This window comes from Boleophthalmus pectinirostris, unplaced genomic scaffold (genome assembly GCF_026225935.1).
Source record: "Boleophthalmus pectinirostris isolate CB_2022bp ecotype Guang Dong unplaced genomic scaffold, ASM2622593v1 HiC_scaffold_20, whole genome shotgun sequence".
In the NCBI taxonomy this organism is placed as follows: domain Eukaryota; kingdom Metazoa; phylum Chordata; class Actinopteri; order Gobiiformes; family Gobiidae; genus Boleophthalmus; species Boleophthalmus pectinirostris.
Genome location: NW_026571153.1, coordinates 33,907,307 through 33,931,369, shown reverse-complemented (window position 1 = coordinate 33,931,369; position 24,063 = coordinate 33,907,307). Strand labels below are relative to the sequence as shown.

The 24,063-nt window shown below is 41.8% G+C and overlaps 1 protein-coding gene and 1 long non-coding RNA gene across 2 annotated transcripts in view; one reads left to right on the top strand and one right to left on the bottom strand.

The window, feature by feature from the left end:
* Nucleotides 1–828: 828 nt before the first annotated feature.
* Nucleotides 829–1,880, top strand: LOC129409906 (uncharacterized). Its single transcript, XR_008632635.1, has 4 exons — nt 829–952; nt 1,327–1,383; nt 1,467–1,514; nt 1,761–1,880. It is a non-coding gene; the product is annotated as an uncharacterized LOC129409906 (long non-coding RNA).
* A 15,928-nt stretch (nt 1,881–17,808) lies between these two features.
* ppp1r14bb (protein phosphatase 1, regulatory (inhibitor) subunit 14Bb) overlaps nt 17,809–24,063 on the bottom strand; it is a 30,094-nt gene continuing 23,839 nt past the window's right edge. The window contains exon 4 of the mRNA XM_020937752.2: nt 17,809–22,974. Within this exon, the coding sequence (XP_020793411.1) occupies nt 22,906–22,974 (69 nt within the window). The 3' untranslated portion in view covers nt 17,809–22,905. The remainder of the gene's footprint in view (nt 22,975–24,063) is intronic.

Below are 24,063 nucleotides of genomic sequence, written 5' to 3'. Positions count from 1 at the left end.
CAGAGCGAGAACACCTGTTTGAAGCGGACTTTTTTCCTCCTTTTTGTGTCTGATACATTTGTCCTGCTCCCGCTGTGGAGCTTTAACTGGTCCCAGTAACTTCTTTTGCCAATTATAAAGCTATTACAAAGTAGTTACAAAGAATATGCATTGATCCTGCTGATTATTTCATAATTTAAAAAGAGCAGTGACATCTAGACATCGTTTGAGCCATTGTTGTTGTTGCACTGGAAGTGGAAGTGCACAAAGTAGATAAACCCCGCCCACAAAACCCAGAAGCGTGATAATAGTCTATAGTTTAAAAGTTAATTGTATTAGTCATCATTAATGTACATAACGTTAATGTTAGATTGTGATGTCTGTACGTCTGTGACTGTGTGTGTTTTATCAGTTTTGATGAGTGCAGTAGCAATAAAGTTACGACAGTAGCAGCTAACGTCAAAAAGCGAGGTCGGGTGTCAGGACAACTCCATCTCTTGAAGTAGATCCCAGTCTAAATACTATTTTTATATAACACTACTTATATTCATATTTGTTTTTACGATCATGGAGTTGTAACACTGCTCTGTGATCATTAGTTGTTGCTAACAGGTTCGGTTCTGGCTGGGTGCCGCTCTTGAAGCTCTCCCCTCGGCTGTGGAGCGACTGTGACACCGGTGTCTGAACTGGTTGTGTTTTAAACCACAGATAATTATTCTTTGTGCAGTATGTTGACTCTTAAGACTAAAGTGCAGTCATGTCGGTGCGTTAATACAATAAGGTAATGTAATAAAAGGCACAACTTTTAACAACGTTAGCTAACCAACCAAAACGTTCTTTTCCCCAGATGAGCCCTTCTGATTGCCTGGAAGAATCCAGATAAGGAGCTGTATAACAAATACAGAGAAATATCCTTCCGGATTTCCAGGCAACCCTTCTGAGTGTCTCCATCCGGAGCCCTGCACACTGATCAGTAAGTAAGTACTTTTCACGGTTTCTGTGCCAGTGAGGACTTAGTTTAGAGCAAAATCTGACTTTGTCTCTAACTTGCTGTTATGGGTCTTGAAACAGTGCTTCAGGCTTTCAGTGAAAAATCTGACATCTTGACAGGGACACTAATGTGTCACATCTTAATTGCACTGATACTGACCATGAGCACCATCATAAATTGATTACTGTATTTTAAATGCTGTGCTAAAAGTAAATGTAGTAGAGTATAGTATTATACAGCAGTGAAATATGTCTCATGCTCATATTCACGCTCATACTAAAACAAATTATACTGTTCAATTATTCTGTGGTAAAGTATTTCCTATGAGTTAAAAATGCTTTTTATCTCTGTTTTAGAGAATGCTATGGATAATAAGAAGATGGACATAAGGGGACGATAAAGACCTTCTGGAAGTAAATACTGCACTTGTATTAAACACTGTGGCCTGAAATGATCCAAACTGATATTTATCTTTCTTTTCTTTGATGTATAACAGAATTTCCCGTGGTGGGTGAAGATTCAAAAATGAAGAGGCAGACCCTCTGTAAGTGTACATGTTTACATTATAATCACACCTGTTGTTGTACATATTGTTTATTTCAGAACATAAAGTGGTGGAGATTAAAGAGTGACCCTATGTAAGTGTACACCTTTCATCAAATCACACAACCCACCGTCATTATTCCACTGTCATTATTACTTACATTGTTCTTCAAAAATCCGTAACTCTAACTTCTTACAAGAAGAAGAGGTGTAATGAGGTATTTCATACACACTGGTGTCATTTTAGATGCTGTGAGAAAAGAGCTGGACACTGACAGACTGGACAACATGGAGCTGAAGAGGAGCTAGCCTCTACAGACTGAAGCTAAAGACACAGAGACTCTGAAGCTCCCACACTGCACACTCTATAAGTACAACCATCTGTCTAATTGTACTGTGGTGCTAAACTAAAAGTTACGTTTTAACAATAAGATATTTGGCTACTGTAGTGGCTAAATTTACCTTCTTGTGTTCTGTGAGTTTTCCTTTTGCGTATTCATGAAATTAACCACTTTCAGATGGAAAGAATGAGTCTACTCATGTTTAAGTTTTAACGACGGTAGAAAACAGTGTGTTTGCCCTGTCTTTTACTGAAGTTCTCACACAAGCAAAAACAGATTAACGGTTTTCCCTTACATCCATGTGTGAACTCAAAGCGTCAGCTCCTATTGGCTATATATCTGGAAATTTTAAACTAATTAATCTGAAATAATTCAAACAAAATTTAAGTGGGGGGGGAGAGCTGCTGACCTCGACTGGGGACGTTGTCCGGCGGTGGAAGGAATACTTTGAAGATCTCCTCAATCCCACCGTCACGTCCTCCGAGGAGGAGGCCGAGGCTGGGGACTCGGAGGCGGACTCATCCATCACCCTGGCCGAAGTCACTGAGGTGGTTGGCAAGCTCCTTGGTGGCAAGGCTCCAGGGTTGGATGAGATCCGTCCTGAGTACCTGAAGTCTCTGGATGTTGTGGGGCTGTCTTGGCTGACACGCCTCTTCAACATCGCGTGGCGGTCGGGGACAGTACCTCTGGACTGGCAAACCGGGGTGGTGGTCCCTCTGTATAAGAAGGGGGACCGGAGGGTGTGTTCCAACTATAGGGGGATCACACTTCTCAGCCTTCCCGGTAAGGTCTATGCCAGGGTACTGGAGAGAAGAATCCGGGAGATAGTCGAACCTCGGATTCAGGAGGAGCAGTGTGGTTTTCTTCCTGGCCGTGGAACACTGGACCAGCTCTACACTCTCCATCGGGTGCTCGAGGGCTCATGGGAGTTTGCCCAACCAGTCCACATGTGTTTTGTGGATCTGGAGAAGGCATTCGACCGTGTCCCTCGTGGTGTCCTGTGGGGGGTGCTCTGGGAGTATGGGGTCCGGGGCCCTTTGCTAAGGGCTGTCCGGTCCCTGTATGACCGGAGCAGGAGCTGTGTTCGCATTGCCGACAGTAAGTCAGACCTGTTCCCGGTGCATGTTGGACTCCGCCAGGGCTGCCCTTTGTCACCGGTTCTGTTCATTGTATTTATGGACAGAATTTCTAGGCGCAGTCAGGGGCCGGAGAGGGTCCGGTTTGGGGACCACAGGATTTCATCTCTGCTGTTTGCGGACGATGTTGTCCTGTTGGCTTCATCGAACCAGGACCTGCAATGTGCACTGGGGCGGTTTGCAGCCGAGTGTGAAGCGGCTGGGATGAAGATCAGCTCTTCCAAGTCCGAGGCCATGGTTCTCGACCGGAAAAAGGTGGCTTGCCCTCTCCGGGTGGGTGGGGAGTCTTTGCCTCAAGTGGAGGAGTTCAAGTATCTCGGGGTCTTGTTCACGAGTGAGGGAAGGACGGAACGTGAGATTGACAGGCGGATCGGCGCAGCTTCGGCAGTGATGTGGTCGCTGTATCGGACCGTTGTGGTGAAGAGGGAGCTGAGTCGAAAGGCGAAGCTCTCGATTTACCGGTCAGTCTTCGTTCCTACTCTCACCTATGGTCATGAGCTCTGGGTAGTGACCGAAAGGACGAGATCGCGGATACAAGCGCTCGAAATGAGTTTCCTCCGCAGGGTGGCTGGGCGCTCCCTTAGAGATAGGGTGAGGAGCTCAGTCACACGGGAGGAGCTCGGAGTAGAGCCGCTGCTCCTCCACGTCGAGAGGAGCCAGTTGAGGTGGCTCGGGCATCTGTTCCGGATGCCTCCTGGGCGCCTCCCTCGGGAGGTGTTCCGGGCGTGTCCCGCCGGGAGGAGGCCCCGGGGAAGACCCAGGACACGCTGGAGGGACTATGTCTCTCGGCTGGCCTGGGAACGCCTCGGGGTCCCCCCGGAGGAGCTGGAGGACGTGTCTGGGGTGAAGGAAGTCTGGGAGTCCCTGCTTAGGCTGCTCCCCCCGCGACCCGGCCCCGGATAAGCGGACGAAAATGGATGGATGGATGGAAAATTTAAGTTACATTAAATACAAATGATCAAATATAGTACTGTAATGTAATCCTAAATATGCTGTAACATGCAATCAATACATATAAAATAAATTATAATCTGAATCTGAACTGAATATGAGCCTAAATTGCAACATAGAAAATGGCACCAACATTTCCGACCCTAATTGCTCATCATGAGGATGACAATTACATAACTAAACTAAAGAGTTATTTTCTATATTCAGTTCCCTTTCAGAACTCTTACTTAAGTCTAAACCGCTGTAAACAACTTAAACTAATCTAATGGAAACCTACAAAAAATAAATAAATAAATAAATAAATACTAATAATAATAATGTCCTTCATTGACCATGAGATTCTTCCATCTCCAGCAGAAGGCACAGCTTGTCAATGGGTCTCTCCAGGGTGTTGGTCTTTGTTTTGACTAGGACTCGACGGACAAACCCTTGGGCATCAGGGATAGTCTTCTCCACCTTCCCCATTAACCAGGACCCTCTTGGAGCCCTCTTGTCCCTGATGAGCATGATGTCTCCCTCTTTCACGTTTCGCTTCTTTTCCAGCCACTTCTTCCTTTCTTGTAGGAGGGGCAAGTATTCTCTAGACCAGCGCATCCAGAAGATATCAGAGATATACTGCACTTGCCTCCATCTTCGTTTGGAGTATAGATCCTCCTTATGTACTGTTCTTATTTGGCACTCCCAAATCTCACCATGGTGCGAACCGGCAGGTGGGTTGAAGATCCAAGTAACTCCTCCTGGTTCCATTCTTTCATTGCCTGGCGGATCTCATACTCTGCAGCTACCATGTTTGTTCCGTTATCAGATCTCATAACTTCTACTTGTCCTCTTCTGGCAGTAAACTGTCTCACTGCGTTTATACAGGAGTATGTGTCGAGTGAGTGTGCAATTTCAATGTGGATGGCTCTGACTGTAAGGCAAGTAAACACCAACGCTTGACACATGTGCACCCACACTTTGCTTCAAAAGGGCCAAAATAGTCTACACCGACGTTGGTGAACGGTAGATGGTCAGGCAGAAGACGATCAGGTGGTAGATTTGCCATTTTCTGTTCACTCATGGCAGCTTGACACTTCTGGCATTTCACACACTTTGAAAGCACACTTCTCACCGCTGTATTTCCTTTGCTATCCAGACATCCGATTTCCTCATGAGCATTCCTGATGATCAAAGTTGTTATGTGATGATCCTTGGCCAGAATGGCTGGATGCTTTGTATGTTCTGGCAAGGTGCCATGGTGCAATCTTCCGCCAACCCGAAGAATGCCATCTTGGAGGAAGGGATCCAGTTTCACGATGGAACTGCTTCTCTTGACCTTTTCTCCTTTCTGTAGTGCACAAAGCTCCTCATGGAAGGTTTGACTTTGGCTGAACTGAATGATAGCAGCTTCTGCTCTTCTGATGTCCTTGACAGCAAGATGGATTCCGTTTAGGGAAGATCTCCATTTCTGCATGTGGTTCTCAACTGTCTTGATTTTCACATCTTGACTTGGCTGGACTGGAGACTCAAGCATCTTCCTTCTTTTGCAGAAACTTCTAAGTAGCTCCTTCAGTCTCAACATCCAGGCGACAGCCTTCCTCACGCTGTGCCAGTCGGAGTAGTGATGAGTTAGCTTGAAGAGAGGGTCTGTGCTTGAGTTGACGGCCTTAATAATGTTCATGCTGGTCGTACGCTTCACTTCAGCATCGTCTTCACTTGTCTCTCTTGAGAACTCTGATAAGACCGGCCAGTGAGATTTGTTTTTGGCTTGGAAGTCAGGACCTTCAATCCAACTCTGACACTTTATGAAGTGCTCTGCCTACATTCCTCGTGATGCGTGGTCAGCTGGATTAGAAGCTGTGCTGACGTACCTCCACTGTGCTGGCCTTGTGTTTTTTCTGATTGTTGATACTCTGTTTGCAACAAAGGTTTTAAAGCGAGCGCCATAGTTTTCGATATATATGGGAGGACGGTGGTGCTATCTGTCCACATCACGGAGGCTTTGAGGTCCATCTGCAGCTCTCGCTTCAAGAGCTTATCCATTTTCACCGCAATAGTAGCTGCTGTAAGCTCGAGGTGTGGCACAGTGACTGATTTAAGTGGTGTCACTCTAGAATTTCCTAGAAGAAATGAGCATGGACTCGACCATGGCTGTTCTCGATGCGAAGGTAAGTAACAACGCCATAGCCCTTCTCGCTAGCGTCGGAGAAGTAGTGCAGCTGGGCCGACACCACTGGACCAAATCCCTCAGGTTTGAAGCACCTCTTGACGGAGAAGCTGGAGAACTGGCTCAGATCAGACAGCCAGGCAACCCATCTGTTTGCTATGTCTTCTGGAATCTCATCATCCCAGGCAAGTTTCATTCAGCAGAGATTCTGGACAATGATCTTCGCAAGAAGAATGAAAGGCAACAGAAATCCTATGGGGTCATAAATTGAGCTTACGACCGAGAGGATACCTCGTCTGGTCAGAGGCCTACTCTTCACAAGGATATGGAACTTGAAGGAATCTGATTCTATGCACCAGTCCACCCCAAGGGCCTTTTCCATCGGTAGTTCATCTCTGTCCAGATCTAGATTCTTGATCTCCTTTGCTCTCTCATGTTTGGGAAGTGATGACAGCACTTCACGGCTGTTGCCAGACCACTTAGTCAAACGGAATCCTCCACTCTCGCATTGTGCAACAAGGTCCTTGGTCAAGGAAGTAGCCTTCTTCTCGTTGGCCGCTGAGACCAGGCAATCATCAACATAGAAGTGCTTTAGGACTGCAGTTACTGCCTCAGGTGATGACATGTCTTTACCATCCTCTGCAGTCTTCCATAAAGTGTAGTCAGGACTCCAACCAGACCATTAGTGAGGTCTGGACCCTGTAACAATTCCTCATTTAGTGACTTCTCTTGAAACAAAGCGGTGCAATCAAAAACAACACCCTTTTGCGGATGTGTCACACCATGGTGGGGAATGGACCATACTCTGCCATCACTGCGGTTGAGCTCGTCTGTGGGGGAACTTCTACTGCATAGCCTTTTCTCAACAGGTCTGACATGAAGGTCTTGTATTCATTGTGGAAGCTGGAGTTCTTGGCAAGTTTTCTTTCAGGTTTGATGCTCGTTGCTTGGCAACACATTTATTGTTTGGCATCATCACGTTTTTATTTCTTTCACCTTTCTTGAGAGAGCCATTTACTATCCAGCCAAGGGTGGTCTTTATTGCGCAAGGCCCATTGTCTTGGCTGTGGATTATCTGCCACGGCTCCATGGCAGAGTGAGTACATGTTCTTGTGGAATTGAGTGTCCACTGGTAGAGCCTTGACTTTTCTCAGGCTTGGCATTTGCTTGGTTGACATTATGATCTCTTTTGCTGTGAAGCAGCCTTGGGTGATTCTTGCTGCAGATTTCACATGTAGTTCTCTTTTTGCAGTCCTTTCCCACATGCCCACATGCCCACCTTGAGTTAAACACCCAAAACAAAGTCCTTTTCCTTTAAGGAACTTGATTTTCTCCTTATAGGGCAGACCTCTTATTTTATTACATACACTCAGAGCATGTCCTTTATTGCAGTACAAGCATGGCTCTTGAAATGCGTTGCTTGTTTGCTTGTTCTTTCTTGATTTTGAGGCATTGTTATCTGGTGCAATGCTTGTAGCACAGCCAGTGGTTCTTTTCAGTCAACCCACTGCAAGTTTAGCGCTTGACTTGCTCTTTTCTTTTTGTTATAGCCGTGGTAATAAAAGACCGGAGCCGGGGATGCAGTTTAGGTTATTTATTTAACATAAATGGACAAACTCGGGAAAAGGGAAGTGACTGGAAAAACAACTACAGGACAGCAGGGACAATAGCTAACTGTAAAAACACAAAAATCCAAAATTACAAAAAAGGACAGACAGGATAAACTTTAATTTAAATTGTTGCTTAAAATGTTGTTTAAAATGTTGCTTCTTGTGTCGTAAATCCACACACAGCTCCCCCGTAGCACCGTTCAGTTTTTTTTTTTAAAAACAGCGTGGCCGCCCTAACACACAACAATTCATTTAAAAAATGCAGTTTCATTCACACTCACACACAAACCATTTAAAAACCCACCAGTATCCTTAGCCAAACACACGCTCACGTGGGTCCAGCGGTCTACCTGGCCACCCACGGAAACTAGCACCTCCCAGGCACACAGCCAACTTCCCCTTAAATTCTGTCTGGCTGTGGCCCAGCAGCGACACTCCGTGGTACCACCCGCTACATCCCTCCCCAACAATGAGCATTGTCGACCCGACGATATACAGAAGGAGGGAACTGTCCAGTTTAACTATAATGTAATCCTAAATATCCTGTAACATGCAATCAATACATATAAAATAAATTATAATCTGAATCTGAACTGAATATGAGCCTAAATTGCAACATAGAAAATGGCACCAACATTTCCGACCCTAATTGCTCATCATGAGGATGACAATTACATAACTAAACTAAAGAGTTATTTTCTATATTCAATTCTCTTTCAGAACTCTTACTTAAGTCTAAACCGCTGTAAACAACTTAAACTAATCTAATGGAAACCTACAAAAAAATAATAAAAATAAAAAATCCTAAATAATAATGTCCTTCATTGACCATGAGATTCTTCCATCTCCAGCAGAAGGCACAGATTGTCAATGGGTCTCTCCAGGGTGTTGGTCTTTGTTTTGACTAGAACTCGACGGACAAACCCTTGGGCATCAGGGATAGTCTTCTCCACCTTCCCCATTAACCAGGACCCTCTTGGAGCCCTCTTGTCCATGATGAGCATGATGTCTCCCTCATTCACGTTTTCTCTTCTTTTCCAAAGCCGCTGGTTTAGACATGCGCACAGGTTGTGGCAGCCTATATGGGTTGGAATGCTGTCCAGCTGTCTTTCTTGTTGTTCTCTGAGGCCCAGAGACTAAGCAGGTGCCAGTTTTCTTAGGACGGTTTAGAAGATGCTCAACACCAGACACCACTTCATTTTCACAGATAAAACAGTCACAGTGTCATCATTGTTTCCCTCAATTACCGACTCGCTGTCAGACACATCGCCTGTCCTGTCTGTCTCATTTATGTTATTTGGTAAATCCTCTGCATTGAGACCAGGCAAATTATTAAACTCTAGAATCTCAGGAACACTCCTCAGCTCAGTCCTATGCAGCTGGCGTAGGCGTACTGGGCTCTCCTGACCAACCGGGGCTACAGAGTACACCACACCTCTTGGGGGTGGGGGGTGGACTACCTGGTATGGCATAGGGTCCCAAAAGTCTTGAATTTTGTTCCTCCCCTTGACTGAATGGTTCCTCGTATACACCAGATCACCCTCCTCGAACTCAGCTGCCATTAACTGTCCCTGCTCCCTCTGCTCCCTCTGGGCCCTTTTACTGTCCAGTCTCCTCTGTACAGTCTCGTAAGCTGCTGTTAAAGATTTCTGGTGCTCCTCTACCCACTCTTCCAACGGAATGTCTACCTCTGGCTCCCTTTCCACCAAAAAATCCACCGGTAACCTCGGCTCCCTTCCAAACATTAAAAAGTAAGGGGTCTTGCCAGTGGACTGGTGCACAGTGGTTTTATATGCATAAGTTACCTGAGATAAATGCCGGGGCCACCTACGATTCTGTTCAGGGGGGAGGACTCGCAACAGGTCATGTAAGGTGCAATTGAACCGCTGACATTGACCATTACCCTGGGGGTTGTAAGGGCAAGTGCGGCTTTTTTCATTGTTATAAATTCTACAAAGCTGTTGAACAAGGCTACTTTAAAAATTTCTCCCCTGGTCCGAGTGGATGCAACTGGGGGGACCGAACAGCTGAAACCAGTTTTTCACTAAGACCTCTGCAACTGTACTTGCCCGCTGATCTTTAGTAGCCACTGTCTGGGTATATTTTGAAAAAATGTCCGTCATAACCAAAACATTTTCTTTCCCATCTGTCGATTGTTCCAACACAGTGAAATCTATGGCCAAGATCTCATGAGGCTGGGATGCTTTGACTGAGCCCATATAGGTCTTTACTTTGGGTTGCAGGGCTTTGGACAGCACACACCTCTCACAGTTTTCTACATCCCCCGTACATATTTGGCCAGTAGTACCTAGAGCGGACCAGCTATAGAGTGCGTTCTACCCCCTGGTGGCCATGTTCATCATGGAGAGAGTGGAGGACACGTTCCTGTAAACACTGAGGTAACACCAGTTGTGAACCTCCCCCTCCCCACCAGGTTTATGAACTCAACGGTAGAGCACTGACTCCCTCTTTCTGATACGGCCCCACTGACGAACCAACTCTCTCGTGCCCTTACTAAGCGTCTCTCTCTCTCTCTCTCTATGGCATTTGGCATTCTGCCCTCTACCCAAAATTTTAGAAAACTGCCAATAGTGGGGTTCTGAGACTGCAGTACAGAGAGGTCTGACAAATCTAAGCAGTACACTCACTTTTGCCTGTACACCACACACTTCATTCCCCTCCTCAGGTGGCAAGTGGAGGCGGGACAGTGCATCCGCATTTGCATTTTGTGAACCTGGGCGGTACTTAATAGTCAGGTCAAATGAGGCTACCTCAGAGGCCCATCTCTGCACTGCGGTACCTAGTTTTGCCGTTCCCAAATGGCTCAGAGGGTTGTTATCTGTAAATACTGTACATTTATTACAATATACAAGTACGCTCTAAACTTCTCAATAACAGCCCATTTCAGGGCAACCAGCTCAAGCTTCATAGAGCTATAGTTTTCTATATTCCACTCTGTTGGTTTTAAGCTCCTACTTCAAAATGCAATGGGTCTCAACTTACTCCCATGCTCTTGGGATAAGACTGCACCCAAATCCCCATAGCTTGCATCTACCTCCAAGACAAATGGCCTCTGGAAAACTGCACAGGCAAGAACAGGAGTAGTTATTAAAGCATTTTTCAGTTTGGCAAAACCTTCCTCACATTCACTGTCCCAAAATTCAGTTACTGATTTCTGTGGAGTTTTACCCTCCCTACCAGGGGGAAGAAGGTTTGCAACCAACCTATTCAGCGGCCCAGCCATATTTGAAAACCCTGCAATAAACCTTCGGTAGTAAGAAGCAAGTCCCAAAAATTATCTCAACTCAGCGAGATTCTGGGGTTGCTTCCACTCCCGCACTGCAGCCACTTTATACAGCAACACCCCATGGTACCACCCGCTACATTGTGCTTTGGAGGACTTTTTGACATCACCGAACAGTGGGTCTAAAGCTATCTTGGCTTGTCTGTTGATATACATCACAAGATCGGAGAACTTTGCTCTTCTTCCTTCATTTTCTTGTATGTCAAATGCTATGACTCTGTCTCTCGCAAAGACTGAAGGGCAATTTGTGGACAACAATTCGAAGGTTGCTTGGGCTGTTCATCTTCTCGAGGTACTCCATGTCCTTCATGATGTTGTTGCATCCGGTGAGAAAAATGGAGAAGCTGTGACTTGGCATCTTCTGCTTTGATTGGAGGCCATTTGACAGCCTTGTCCACGTATGCCACGGCTATTTTCTGCTCATTGCAGTAGTGATAGGTCAAGAGCTTTCTTGCTTCATTGTAGCCTTGTTGTACACTCATGCATTGGCAACTTTTCACTAGTTCTCTTGGTTCACCAAGGGTGAATTTCTCTAGATAGTACACAATCAGCATTGTTGTCTGTACGGCTGTGAATGATGTGCTCAAAAGCCCTCAGGAATGGCAGGAACTTGAGAGGATCACCACTGAATTCAGGGACCTTTCGTTGAAGTAGGTTGGCTAGTCTCTGTTGTGTGACTAACATCTCTGTGATATTCTGTTTCAAAATCACTTCACCGAGATTGACTTTCCTTCCATTGGAACTTGTGTTTGCATTAGCATCATTTTCATTATTTACTTGCACATAGGAGGTGTGTCTAGTTGGACCTTGAGATGCACTGTTGTCTTGGATAACTCGAGGACAGCTGGTCAATTTTGGTTTGACATTTGGAGCATGATGTGCGATGGTTGCTGCTGTATGCATGTTCTTGTTGAGGTAGGAATTCATACCATTGTCCATGTTTCTGTGTCATCATATTCTTCCAGAACTTGTATCCTTGCGGTGGACTCTGCGATAGCAGTTTCAACATCTAGCTCCTCCATTTGAGCCTTCAAATGAATCTTCTTGGCTTTCAGTTGTTCTTCCATTTGAGCCTCTTCCAACTGCAGTGCCTCTTTCTTCTTAAGTGTGGCTGCACGCGTGAGTAGGGCTGCACGGTGAGCTTCCTCTTTTCTACACAGAGATGAAGCATGAGACGACACACTGGATGACTTTGAGAGTCTACTGCATACACTTCGTGGTGGGACTGAACCATATTTTTGTTGTACAGTGGATGCACTGGCGTCTGGATTCACCTCTTTGGCAGCCTTGGTTCGCTGTCTTACATTTATTATCCACTGCTCCAATGCGGTCAAAAGGGTCTCATATTTTGTAAGATTTGGCTCACTCCAATACTGCTGGTCGGCTTTCCTTTCTTCATCTGATAACAGTTCACTAACTGCAAGATTTACTTCAATAAACTCATTTAGCAGTTTTGAGTAATCACAGAGATGATCTTGTTCTACTATAAGCTCGTTAGAATCATTTTTCATGAGGTCTTTTATTTCTTCTGCTTTGGAGACAAGGCGTGCTAAGACACATTTTCTGAGGTTCATTTGTTTATCAAGTTTCTCTTCTAGGGCCACAAGCAAAAACAGAGTAATGGTTTTCCCTTACATCCATGTGTGAACTCAAAGCGTCAGCTTCTATTGGTTGTATAGCTGGAAATTCTAAACTAATTCCAACTAAATTAAAATTACATTAAATACAAATGATCAAATATAGTATTGTAATGTAATCCTAAATATGCTGTAACAAGCAATCAATACATATAAAATAAATTATAATATTAATCTGAATCTGAACTGAATATGAGCCTAAATTGCAACATAGAAAATGGTACCAACAGCTAGTCTCATCTGTCCATGCTTTTACTCATATGGCTTATATTTCTATTTTTGCTTTTTTAACTTTGCTTAATATGAACTATTTTTAGTAAAGACTGCAAATTGTAATTTTCATATTTAGATTGAAGCATTGGTTAACTCAAAGGGCATACAGTCCTATACCGTTAAGAATAATTGCTCATGTTCTAAGATTTCTAATTAATGAATTAAATAAACATCGTTTACGTTTTCGCTGTGGGCAAAGAGCTGCTAAAATTGCCATTCTGTTATAGTGTTGAGGAAAATAACCATTTTACTCACGTGTTCGTTAGTTTCTGCTTAGACAAAAATTACACTTGAAACAGAAATAAAGTCCAGATAATTTACGTATTCCAATATTAGAAAAGTCATACTTGTACAAGGAGTCTGTGCTGACATTCCCATGCAGAGACTGAATATTTACACCTATACAATGCTTTTTATGCACAAACTATAGTGGGAGGCGACCAAAGTTTAGACTTAGTGCCTCTTCGTTGGTGCACAGGCCAGCCAGGCCTCTTGGCACATTGCACATGTTATCCGATTGTGACAAGGATCCCCCGGATTCATTTCACTCCCCTCATGGGAGCGTGTTGCTGGTCTGATCAGGGTGATGAATCATGAGTCAGCATATCCCTATCAATAAGTCCTTACCCTATTTAGTTAATTGATTAGACATATAGATAGAAATAGAATATCTTGTACATGAACTGAACCTATCTCTGCATCCCTCAGCTATAATCTAGTCCCTGTTTTCTGGGGCATTGTAAAGTGAATTCTAATAGTACAATAATAAAATATAGCAGTACATCAATAACTGTATAGCAGCACGTCAGTTACATCATAGCAGTAGTTATACACCACCTAAGCCTAGTTATTTATCCTAACAATTCCCCCCTTTGACACCTTTTTAGGTGTCAACCAAAAGCTGCAATAAAGCACAATGATTAGATATGTGTAAATTTTGCAAATAATAAGAAAAAATCTTACCTCACCCATAGAGAATACAGCACCAAAACCTTTCATTTACCCCCCAAAAAAGATCTTCCCATACACCACACTTAAACCCTGCTTGTCTGTCCCCCTCCTCGACTGTCCAGTTGGGCTTGGAACCATTCAAGGTGTTGTCTTTGTCCTCTGAGTTAGTCATCCATGTCCTTTCGCTCCTTTGCCTGTCCTGTGGTGTTGGTGTTGTGAACTCCATCTGGCTGGGAAGTAGCACTGTGATAAGAATTTGGTGCTATAAAAAGAAAGAAAACGTGAGTAAAATGTATCATGGTAAATGGGAAAAATGATTAGCACAGTCAAACAGTGAATCTTAGGCAGCCCCAAATGTCCTTTTAAAAAGTTGATATGTATAAATGTCCCCAACTAGTCCTTTATATGTCCATTCAAAAAGTCTGTATTCTTTCTCTGTAGACCTCTGAGGCTTTCTAGAGACTAGATTATTGGTCTTGGTTGGATAAGTGATCTGTAATTGGCTAAGTTGTTTAATTTACAGCCTTCTTATTGTGTGTGAATCATATTGAATGGATGAATGGCATCACTCCATGGCAAGTATTAATTCATAACTGGTGGCATATTATAATGTGAACTGTTTTTCAATAGTCCAGTTGCACTGGATTGAGTTTGGAGTTGTAATACATCTGTACCCTCCTTCGTCTTTGCTTTCTCTTTCTCCTTTTTCAGGAAAAAAATTAATAAAAATTGTGCCAGTGTTTGCTTGGTGGCCACAAATGCACCTTCATCCTCTTGTGTGGGCCAGGGACATGATTTCTGCTGTATCCGGTCATGCTAAGAAATGTGATCATCTAAGGAACTGTCACTAGTTTTCCATGTTGTGGAAAGGCTTGCCTCTGAATGTCTGTACATTCTGTCGTAATAAGCTGGTTGGTGTGGGCCTCGTGGGCCTTGCCATTGCCGATCAATTTGGAATTGTTGATTTTCATATGTACAGTCTCTCACCCAGTGATCATTCCCTCCACAGCCAAAGCAGGAATAATTTCTTGTTCTACGGTTTCTAACTGACTGTCCATTGCCTCTTTGTCTTGCATGGCCCCATCCTTCTTTTCCCCATTTTTGATATCCTCCCTTTGCTCGTGGTATTGGTCGGACAATGATTTGAGGTGGGGGTTGGTTCGGAACAGGTGGAGTATTGTGTCACAGGTGGAATCATATGTATTGCTGCAATTGTTTGGGCAACTATGGTAGGAACATCGAGCGTGGGACAGGCTGGAGGCATGGATACTGTGACTTCCATGGGTTTGGCTTGTTTCTCATGTTCATCTTCCTTGGACTCAGCACTGTGCTCTCTGACCTGGAGCATGTGTAGAGTCTTGGTGAGAGCATCCTTGTTCTCCTGGTTTTCTTGCCACTTTCTCAGGTGGTGGCTGCAATTGGCTTCCCATTGAGCTTCAGGCATAGATGCCAGTCCTACCACCTCTTCAAGTTTATGTTGGACCGGTTTTGGAAGACCCTTCTGTACACTTATTCTGAATAATAATCATTGTGAGGGAGTGACATCATGACGTTCGCCAGTTGTGTCTTTCCATAATTTTTGTGCTCTTTTCAGGTATTCAAACCATTCTTCTGGTGCCTTGTGTTTCAGTGTGGTTAACTGATTGACGTCTGCTCGGGTGGGGGACTCTCTTCGAAGTATTTCATATAGCTTGTTTCTGAACTGATTGAATGGAAGGGCAGTGTGGTTAGGGTCTCTTTCGTGGCTTCATCAAAAATGTCTTCTGTCTTGTGCCTACCCACACATCTGGAGAGGACTGCGCTTAAATTGGCTTTGCAGAGTTTTTCTCCTGCTGTTTTGTCTTCAAATTCTTTAATCCACTTGTTTACATTCATTTCAATTGGAGGAAGATCCTTTATTAGGGCTGACAGGTCTCTCCATCCCCATGGTGAATATGCTGCTTGTCCTCCAGTTGTTAGCCTCAGAGGCATTTGCATCACATTTGATGGAGGCTGCTCTTTAGGTTGATTTAGACTCTGGGCTCAGCGTGCCAGACTTGTAGTCATTGAAATCACTGCCCTGCTCTTCTCCATGTATGCTGAGAAGTGATTTGTATTTAGTACTCATTCTCTGACCATGCACTGCGTGCTTCCTTTGCCTTTTCACGATTAACTCTGTGTCTGTGTCGTAATCTGAGTTCTAACTCTTTGTAACAGTGGATAAGGTGGATGTGGATGGTGGATAAACTGAGGCCAGATCTACCATCAGCGGTGGAAATTCTTCCCCCTCTTTCTCTGGGTCAGTTTGGGTGATTGTACTGCAAATCTCGGGCCTTCTTCTTCCTTTGAGAAGTTCTTTCGTCCCGAGACGGGGAGGCTCATCAGCCTCTGCCCCTTGCCTTGGAGAGCTGCATTTAGGGGGAACCTCGGATGATCTTTGGGTCCCTGAAAGGCTGATTTCATGAATGCTCTTTTTGTTGTCTGTCACTGCATCAGCTGTTGCTTGTAATAATCCACCTTGGGACTTTTGAATATTTCTTAGAGCCTGGACCGCTTGGCTTTGGGCTTTGACCACCCTTGTGAATTTTTCAATGGTCTCTGCTTGTTTTTGTAGCTGTAGCTGCAGTTCCTGTAGAATGAAATACGTTGTAAAATCCAGTTGTCCTCATTTGTGATGTTGGTGCCTGTATCACTGACTGACCACTGGGTGGTGTTGTGGCTTTGGTGAGGAAATGATTTATGGCCACATTTGATGAAGTTGGAGCTGGGGGTAAAGAAACTATTCCTCGGGGCTTCTTCGCTGCTGGTATCATGTCCATGATCCAGGAAACAATGGTACTTGCTACAAGAGCTTCCTCTTCAGCTTTCTTCACCATGCCTTTTGAGAATCTCGGTTTCCCTTTGGCTTCCCATTTTGTTCTTGCAGCTTGATGCGTTCCATCATAGAATTACTTTAATTCTCTCAGACGTTTGTCGCTTGTTAATGACGTATAGTTCGGATGGATGCGCTTTGGCCGTTCAGACTGAAGTTGCATGTCAAAAGATCGGATATGTATCGGATTCAGGACCACATATCCAAGTGGCCTGGGTCGCATTTGAAAAATTCGGATCTGTGCCTTTCAGACTGTCATTAAAAGATCGGATACAGGTCACATAGAAGCCAAAAAATCGGATTTGGGTCACTTCAGGCTGCAGTCTGAACGCAGCCTAACTGTATGACCTCAACACCCTACAGCTTCAACACAAAGAATAATCAGGCCACATAAGCCACCTGGCTATGAGGCACCAGGCTCCACCCCCAAGGCTCCACCCCAAAAACACCTTGAACCAAATGTAGGACAAAAATGGCCATAACAACCTTCATTTGTATTCAGCGACAGGTCCAAGATGAAATTTGATCTTGGCCTTTTTGTACTTATGTGACCATTTTTGTTTGTACTTTATTTAATGCACATTATTTTCAAAATTTAACCCTCACTCACTCCACTCTCAAGGCAGCCACAGTATTTGCCGTGGCAACATAAGAAGCTACTTTACATCTAGGCTTTATTGGAAGCACAGCGTGTATCACTGTCCATTTGAATAATCACATTTAAATATAACCTAGTGTGTTCCAATTCAAATGGTTAAATTTGAATAATCACACATATAACATAACTAGGCAGTGACTTAATGGCTCTATACCCTGGCTGAGCCATCAGAAAATGTCATAAGACTTTGCTGAAGTGGTGGGGTCAACAAATGAAATATGTGAAGAAATGACTCAACTATTGGCTGAGCCACAACTCGTTTTCCAGAATCTAATTCTAGTGTGGACCTCCTTGCGAATGTTCGTTCAGTGCATTTTTTCACTGCCATTTTTGGGTGAAGACTTTTGCCACTCAGCTACTACCATAAGAAGATTTTTGACATTTTGCTTTTAGCAAATTAACAATTACAAGTTTATACAAAAACTGACAAAAGTGCATTTCAAATTCACACATTTTTATTAAAGTTGCATAAAAGTGTAACAAAACTGGGCAAAAACCTGTTGTTGATATTGCTACATTGGTTGGTTTGATCTAATCCTTCTCAAAAACATTGTAATTTATTTTGGCTAAGACACAGTTTAGCTCAGGTAGCTTAATTTACAATCAACAGTAGCCTAGACATTTAAAAAAATCCCCCCCAACAGTAAAAAAAACAGACTTCTCAGTAACAGTCTAACAAGGTATAGTCCAATGCTGGATTGTGAATGATAAATATCCACTCAAATGCTTTTAATGCCTTGTTTTACAGAAGATCTCCATCTTTTGACTGGATTTTTGTAACTAGAGGTGGACAATATATACAAGATCATCTCAAAATGATGTTTTGATTTTTTGCACACACAGAAAAACTGACAAACAAGAAGGAATAAAATACCAAGTAATCTATAGAAAACTATGAAATATCTAATAAATAAGTAACACTTGCAGCAAAGCCATTTAAAGGTCCTGTGTTACACAAAACTGACTCCTGTGAACTTATAACCATGTTATAATCCAGTTATGTACTCAAAAACATACCTGGAGTTGTATTTTGCTCCATTTCACATGTGGATTATTAGGCTATCCAAAACTGAAAATACTCATTTTCACCTTTTACCTTACTTTTCATTACTCTAGAAGAACCTTATGCGGTTGCTTTTATTTATGAACAATTTTGTTTTACCATGAGATAATAAATAGAAAGTTTTCAATATCTGCTGGTGCACTGAGAAGTCAAGCAATTTTAATTAGGCTAAAACAATAGCTGCAACTGCAAAGTTAGACAATTTCATGGCTGAAATGATCAAAATGATTATAGTGAAGGTTTATGGAATTTAATAACACAGTGGAGTATTTTCTGCATGAGGAAAAAAGCTCATAAAATATGGATGTGGAGTAAGTACGTAATTGGCATTTAGCTGTTGCAAATCTGCAACGCCTGCCTGGAGAGGGTTAAAATGGGGTATTCACATTTGACAATATCATCCACCTCTAATTTACAATATAATAAGCCCATGTCTGACTTCAACAAGTGTCATGACAATAAAAACAGTATTCAAGTAATAAATGCAAAAAATGGTGATTCCCTAAACAGAACAATCAGTTTCAAGGCCTAACATTTCTAAAATAATAATAATAATAATAATAATACAAAAAAAAAAACAACAACAACAACAACAAAATAAATCTCAATTTCATATACAAGTACAAAAAGAAGAGCACATGCTCTGCAGGTGTTCAAGTGGCAGTGTCTGTTGTGTTTCTATGATGTGTGGGGTGTTCTTCTGTTTTTGGTTTGTGTAACATAATAATACCTAAGGCAACATTAGTTTATTAAAAGAGAGTTGTATGAAGGAAAGGAATGAGAGAGAAGCAGAGAAAGTATGGTCTTACACATACAGGCCTACACATGCAGTGTGTTATTCTCCTACCAGTCTGCAATATTGACCCGAAGAGATGTCTCCTAGAAAACCCTGTCTCTCTGTCCACATCTCATTTCCCTTTCCTCTCTTCCCTCTCCATGATTCCTCTCCTCGATTCTGCAGGAAATGGTTGAGGAAGTCCCACCCACAGAGGAGACACAGGGAAGAGAAAGGATATAAACTCCTCACTGAGACCAATAAAGTTTGATTCATGCTCCTGAACCCTCCCTTATGTTTACTCCCTCCTTCTGTAGTTTTCTTTGGGACACCATTTAATATGACACATTTCATTGATAACTGATAGAGGATGGAGGAGAGAAATCAAGGAGAAGAGACGTGGCCTCTCTCTCTCTCCTCTCTCTTTATATGTTTTACTAAGTTACTGCTTGTAATAACTTTTGTGATTTTGATATAATAATTTAAATGGCCCATATTGCGCTATTTGTTTATGTAATAATGTTGTTCCCTCAGAAAAACAGAGTTAAGTTTTGTTTCATTCACACATTTAACATACAAACCCTGCAACAGAAAACACTGTGTTCCACGTTATGATGTCATGTGGTCAAACAGGAAGTACTCCATACATCTTAATTTCAGCCCTAGAATTACCAGTCTCAACTGAACAAAAAAGAAAAAGGTAGCTGTTAACTTGACAACTACCACTGCATAACGTCACAAGATGGAACATAGACTAATAATAGAGGATAACTCAACATGTGGGAATAAAACAAAACAACTCTGGTTATGTTTTTAATGAAGTAACAACATTAACATAGTTAATTTTGCATAATATAGGACCTTTAAGATGGAGGACAGGGGCCTGCAGAACTCTACAAGAAGTCCACCACATTGCTATCCAAACGGAATATCCACAGATACTGAACCTTCTTTTATGTCAGTGGTTACTTAAGGTCTTTTCAACTGAGGATGATGAAGCCCCTCTGAAAAATGTGAAAAAACTGTTGTATGCTTTTAACAATACTCATGGACCAGAGCTGAGTTTTGCCATGGCAGTAAAGCTAACAACAACAAATAGCATGCTCATGCACACTTTCTGATAGCAGACTTATTTTGACTTTGAGAGCTGCTTATACAATATATCTGTACCAGGGAAAGACAAAAGTTCATAATCTTAAACCAAGTAAAACCTCTCCAATATGCCATTCTAGCTCAGTTCCATTACCACGATATAAACAGGCTGTTTGTATCGTGGTAATGTCATGTGAACCCAACCTGTATGGGCTGGTGTTGGATTGGCTCTGGTATAGGAATCGATGGCTTGTTTTGGGATGATTAGTGTAAATCTATGGAAGCCCATTTCCGCCAATAAATAAAAAATAAAAGCTTCACAGAAAGTCATAATTACGAGATTAAAAGTCTTTATTACGAGTTTTAAAGTCATAATTACGAATTTTAAAGTCATAATTATGAGTGTAAATATCATACTAATTACAAATTTCAGAGTCATAATTATGAATTTCAAAGTCAATTATGAGTTTAAAAGTCATAATTACAAGTTTTAAACTCATAATTAGGAGTTTTCAAAGTTAACTCTGAACCTGCTCTTGGTATGCAAGCATGTGGGCTGGTGTTACCATTTTCCTGGAGAATGTATGAACCCACTACAAGTAAAAATTTATTATTTTACTAATTCACTTCACACTGTATTTAAATGATTTGCTTTATGCTCATATATTCATCATTGAGCAACCTGAAGTAACCAGTGCTAAGTGCCCAGCAAAGCTCATCAATTCCCAGCCAGGCCAGGAGAACGGGTGCACTGCAGAGCCAAAGGTGCTTCATCACCTTTTTGGATTAAACCAGCTACCATGGGCAGAGGATAGATGGACACTTCGCACGTACTCATTCATGTGGGATTTGTGTGGATATCTCTCTCTCTTTCTTGTCTTTTAACAATATTCACAAGTTAACAAGGAAATGGAGCTATGTGGAGATGTCCTGAGCACCTGGAGGATGGCCTCTCATAACATAATTACGAGTTTAAAACTCGTAATTATGACTTTTAAACTTACTAAACAAACAAACTAAATTATGACTTTCCCTGTGGCTTTTATTTTTTATTTACTGGCGGAAATGGGCTTCCATATGAATCTGAGCTGGCTGAAAAATATTTTTTTTAAATAAATAAATGCAGACCTAAGAAGAGAAAGAGGTAAAGTTATTTACTGTTATTAAGCACTTCAAAACTGCTATTAAAAAAGACAAAACAAATTGCACACCTACTGCAAACTGAAAAAAAGGGTTGAAGAAAGGATAAAATTTAGGAACACAAGTTGGTCCTGCGCATCCTGAAAGCAGAGTCAAACAGAAACTTTTGAAGAATGGTGAAAGAAGAAGGGTGATGAGGCTATTACATTTAAAGGTGCACTATATAACTTTTATGGTGCTAAATGATGTGTACTGTACGCACTGAATACACACATATACACTTAGAAATAGAAACAGGGTTTGAAAAAGGTCAGACATTTTCCATGTTTAGAGCATAGACTGTAAAATGAAGTGGACTAAAGGAGTGTGACGTCACCCATAGCATTTGGCTCCAGTCAAATGAAGATCACGAGGCTAGGAATTAGGAATGGGAATTTATTTATGGACAAAAGAGCTCAATAAAAACATCAGGAACATGTAGAATTACCAAAATGACAAGGCTCACTGTGCCAGTTATGGAGAGAGGAGCAACGTTTTTCAATGTAAAGTCAATTGAAATAGAGTCGATGGAGCCAGAAGTGACCCCATGCAGGTTAGCCTCAATTTATACAGTCTATCATTTAGACATAGAATAGTTGTACTTTGTAAATCTTAAGGAAAACAAAAAACATGTCTGAAGTGGTTTTTAGGTTATTTATGCATGTTTGAGAAATCGAACAATCCACTGCTTTGTTGGTCTGCTACATGCTTGTCTTCAGTGAAATGTTAAATGTTTGAATTCACAAGAACCCATGTTTTCAGGGTATTGTTTAGCAATATAGTATCTGTAATTGTTCAATATACTGTGGAACATTTCAGGCAACCATAAAAGTTACATAGTGGAGCTTTAAAATAATCTGCTAGATAACAACAAATTACATCTCTTAGCTTCTAGAGCAATTATGGCTAGTATAAATCAAGTATTACTGAGAAAGATGAGCCACAGTTTCTAACAAGCAAAAAAATAAATGCCAAGCCCTTATAAGAGGTTGTTTTCTTTCTTCACACACATTTCACTAAAACTACTTTTATTTTGACTGTAGGGGGTGAGTGTATTGGAGAACCGTACCTCCAGAGTCAGAGTAATTTAGATTCAAGTGACCCCTACCTTCAGGGGCAATCTTTTTCATCATAGCATTGGACAAAATTAATTTACTGACATCTTTAAACATACAGATTCATGAATCAGTTTTGTTTATAGGAAAGTTTTAGATGTTTCTTTTAGTTGGACATTATGGTTTAAGACATGCCACAAACACTGAAGAGGCATTTTAAACTTCAAAAATGTGAGTGGATGTGTAAATGGACGTGTGACTTTTGCAGTGTTTATGAGGCCACTGAAAGGAGAACACAATGGGGGCACATGGTTTAGAAGGCCAGAAGGACTTGACAAGAGCAGAGCAGCGAGGTTGGACTGAGGTGGCATCATTTCTTCTGAGGCGTAGACAGCTTCTGCATCCCTCGGATTTTGTCCAACAATGCTGAGATAAAGTCCTGCCAGAAGAGAAGTATGTAGTATTTCATTATTTCTTTTTTTGAATCACTAAACTAAACTTAACACATCTGTACAAATTGTAACAGATTAAGAGACCGGAAACTAAACTGGCCAACATATATTGTTAGTGGCTTTGCAAGCTATATCGATTCACTTAGTGTTTCTCAATCGGTTTAGCACTTTTATCTATTGAAAATTTACATTTGCAAAACAGCTCACACAAAATGCTAAACAGAATTTTTGTTTTCCAAACAAAATTTTAATCTCAGCAAAACACAAATTTTCATTCAAAACTGTTAAATCATTCACCAAAAGTAAGTTTTACCATCAGACCTCTTAGACCCTCATCATGTGTTTTTATGTGTTTTTTCATTCATTTAACACTGCAACTTAGAACATTTAATCCTTCACTCAGTGAATCTAGAGAATCACTGGTTTGGTGCAGTCTGACATAGGGGTTCCCAATTTAAGATGAATTTTGGACTGGAAAAAACTGCCTGTACTGTATTATGTAAAATATAAAAGTACATTAACAATTGCAGTGTAGATTTTGCAGTATTTGACCAAAAATATTTATGTAGAAGAAAATACATCAGCACTACTTTTGCACTGTGATATGTAATGTATACTTGAAAATCAAAGGACTGTATGTCTCTAAATCTGTATGTAACCCACACAGTCTATATGTGTGTCTGTGCGCAGCTGAGACCCTTCTTCCTGTTTCACATGTGTGAAATCCTTTCTTGTTTAATTTTTGGTACTGACAAATGTTAATTTGCTGTTCTGTTTGAGTCATTTAATTGAATGCATTGAAAGTAATGATACTGAAAGTAACAGACTCTGGGCCAAAGTCCTTTATCATATGAGAACATTTAGAGTTTAAAAAAAAAACATGTTTGAATCAAAAATTCAAACTAAACCAAGTTTTAAAAAATGTATTAAAGCAATTGAAAAAAAAAAACAAAACTGTATTGATGCAGTGACATTACTCTGGGAGTGTTCTACATGTATGTTTGTGGCACATTCAGCACACATTAGCAAACACAGTGTGAGATTTTTTAAGACCAAAGTCTGACAACTCAACACAC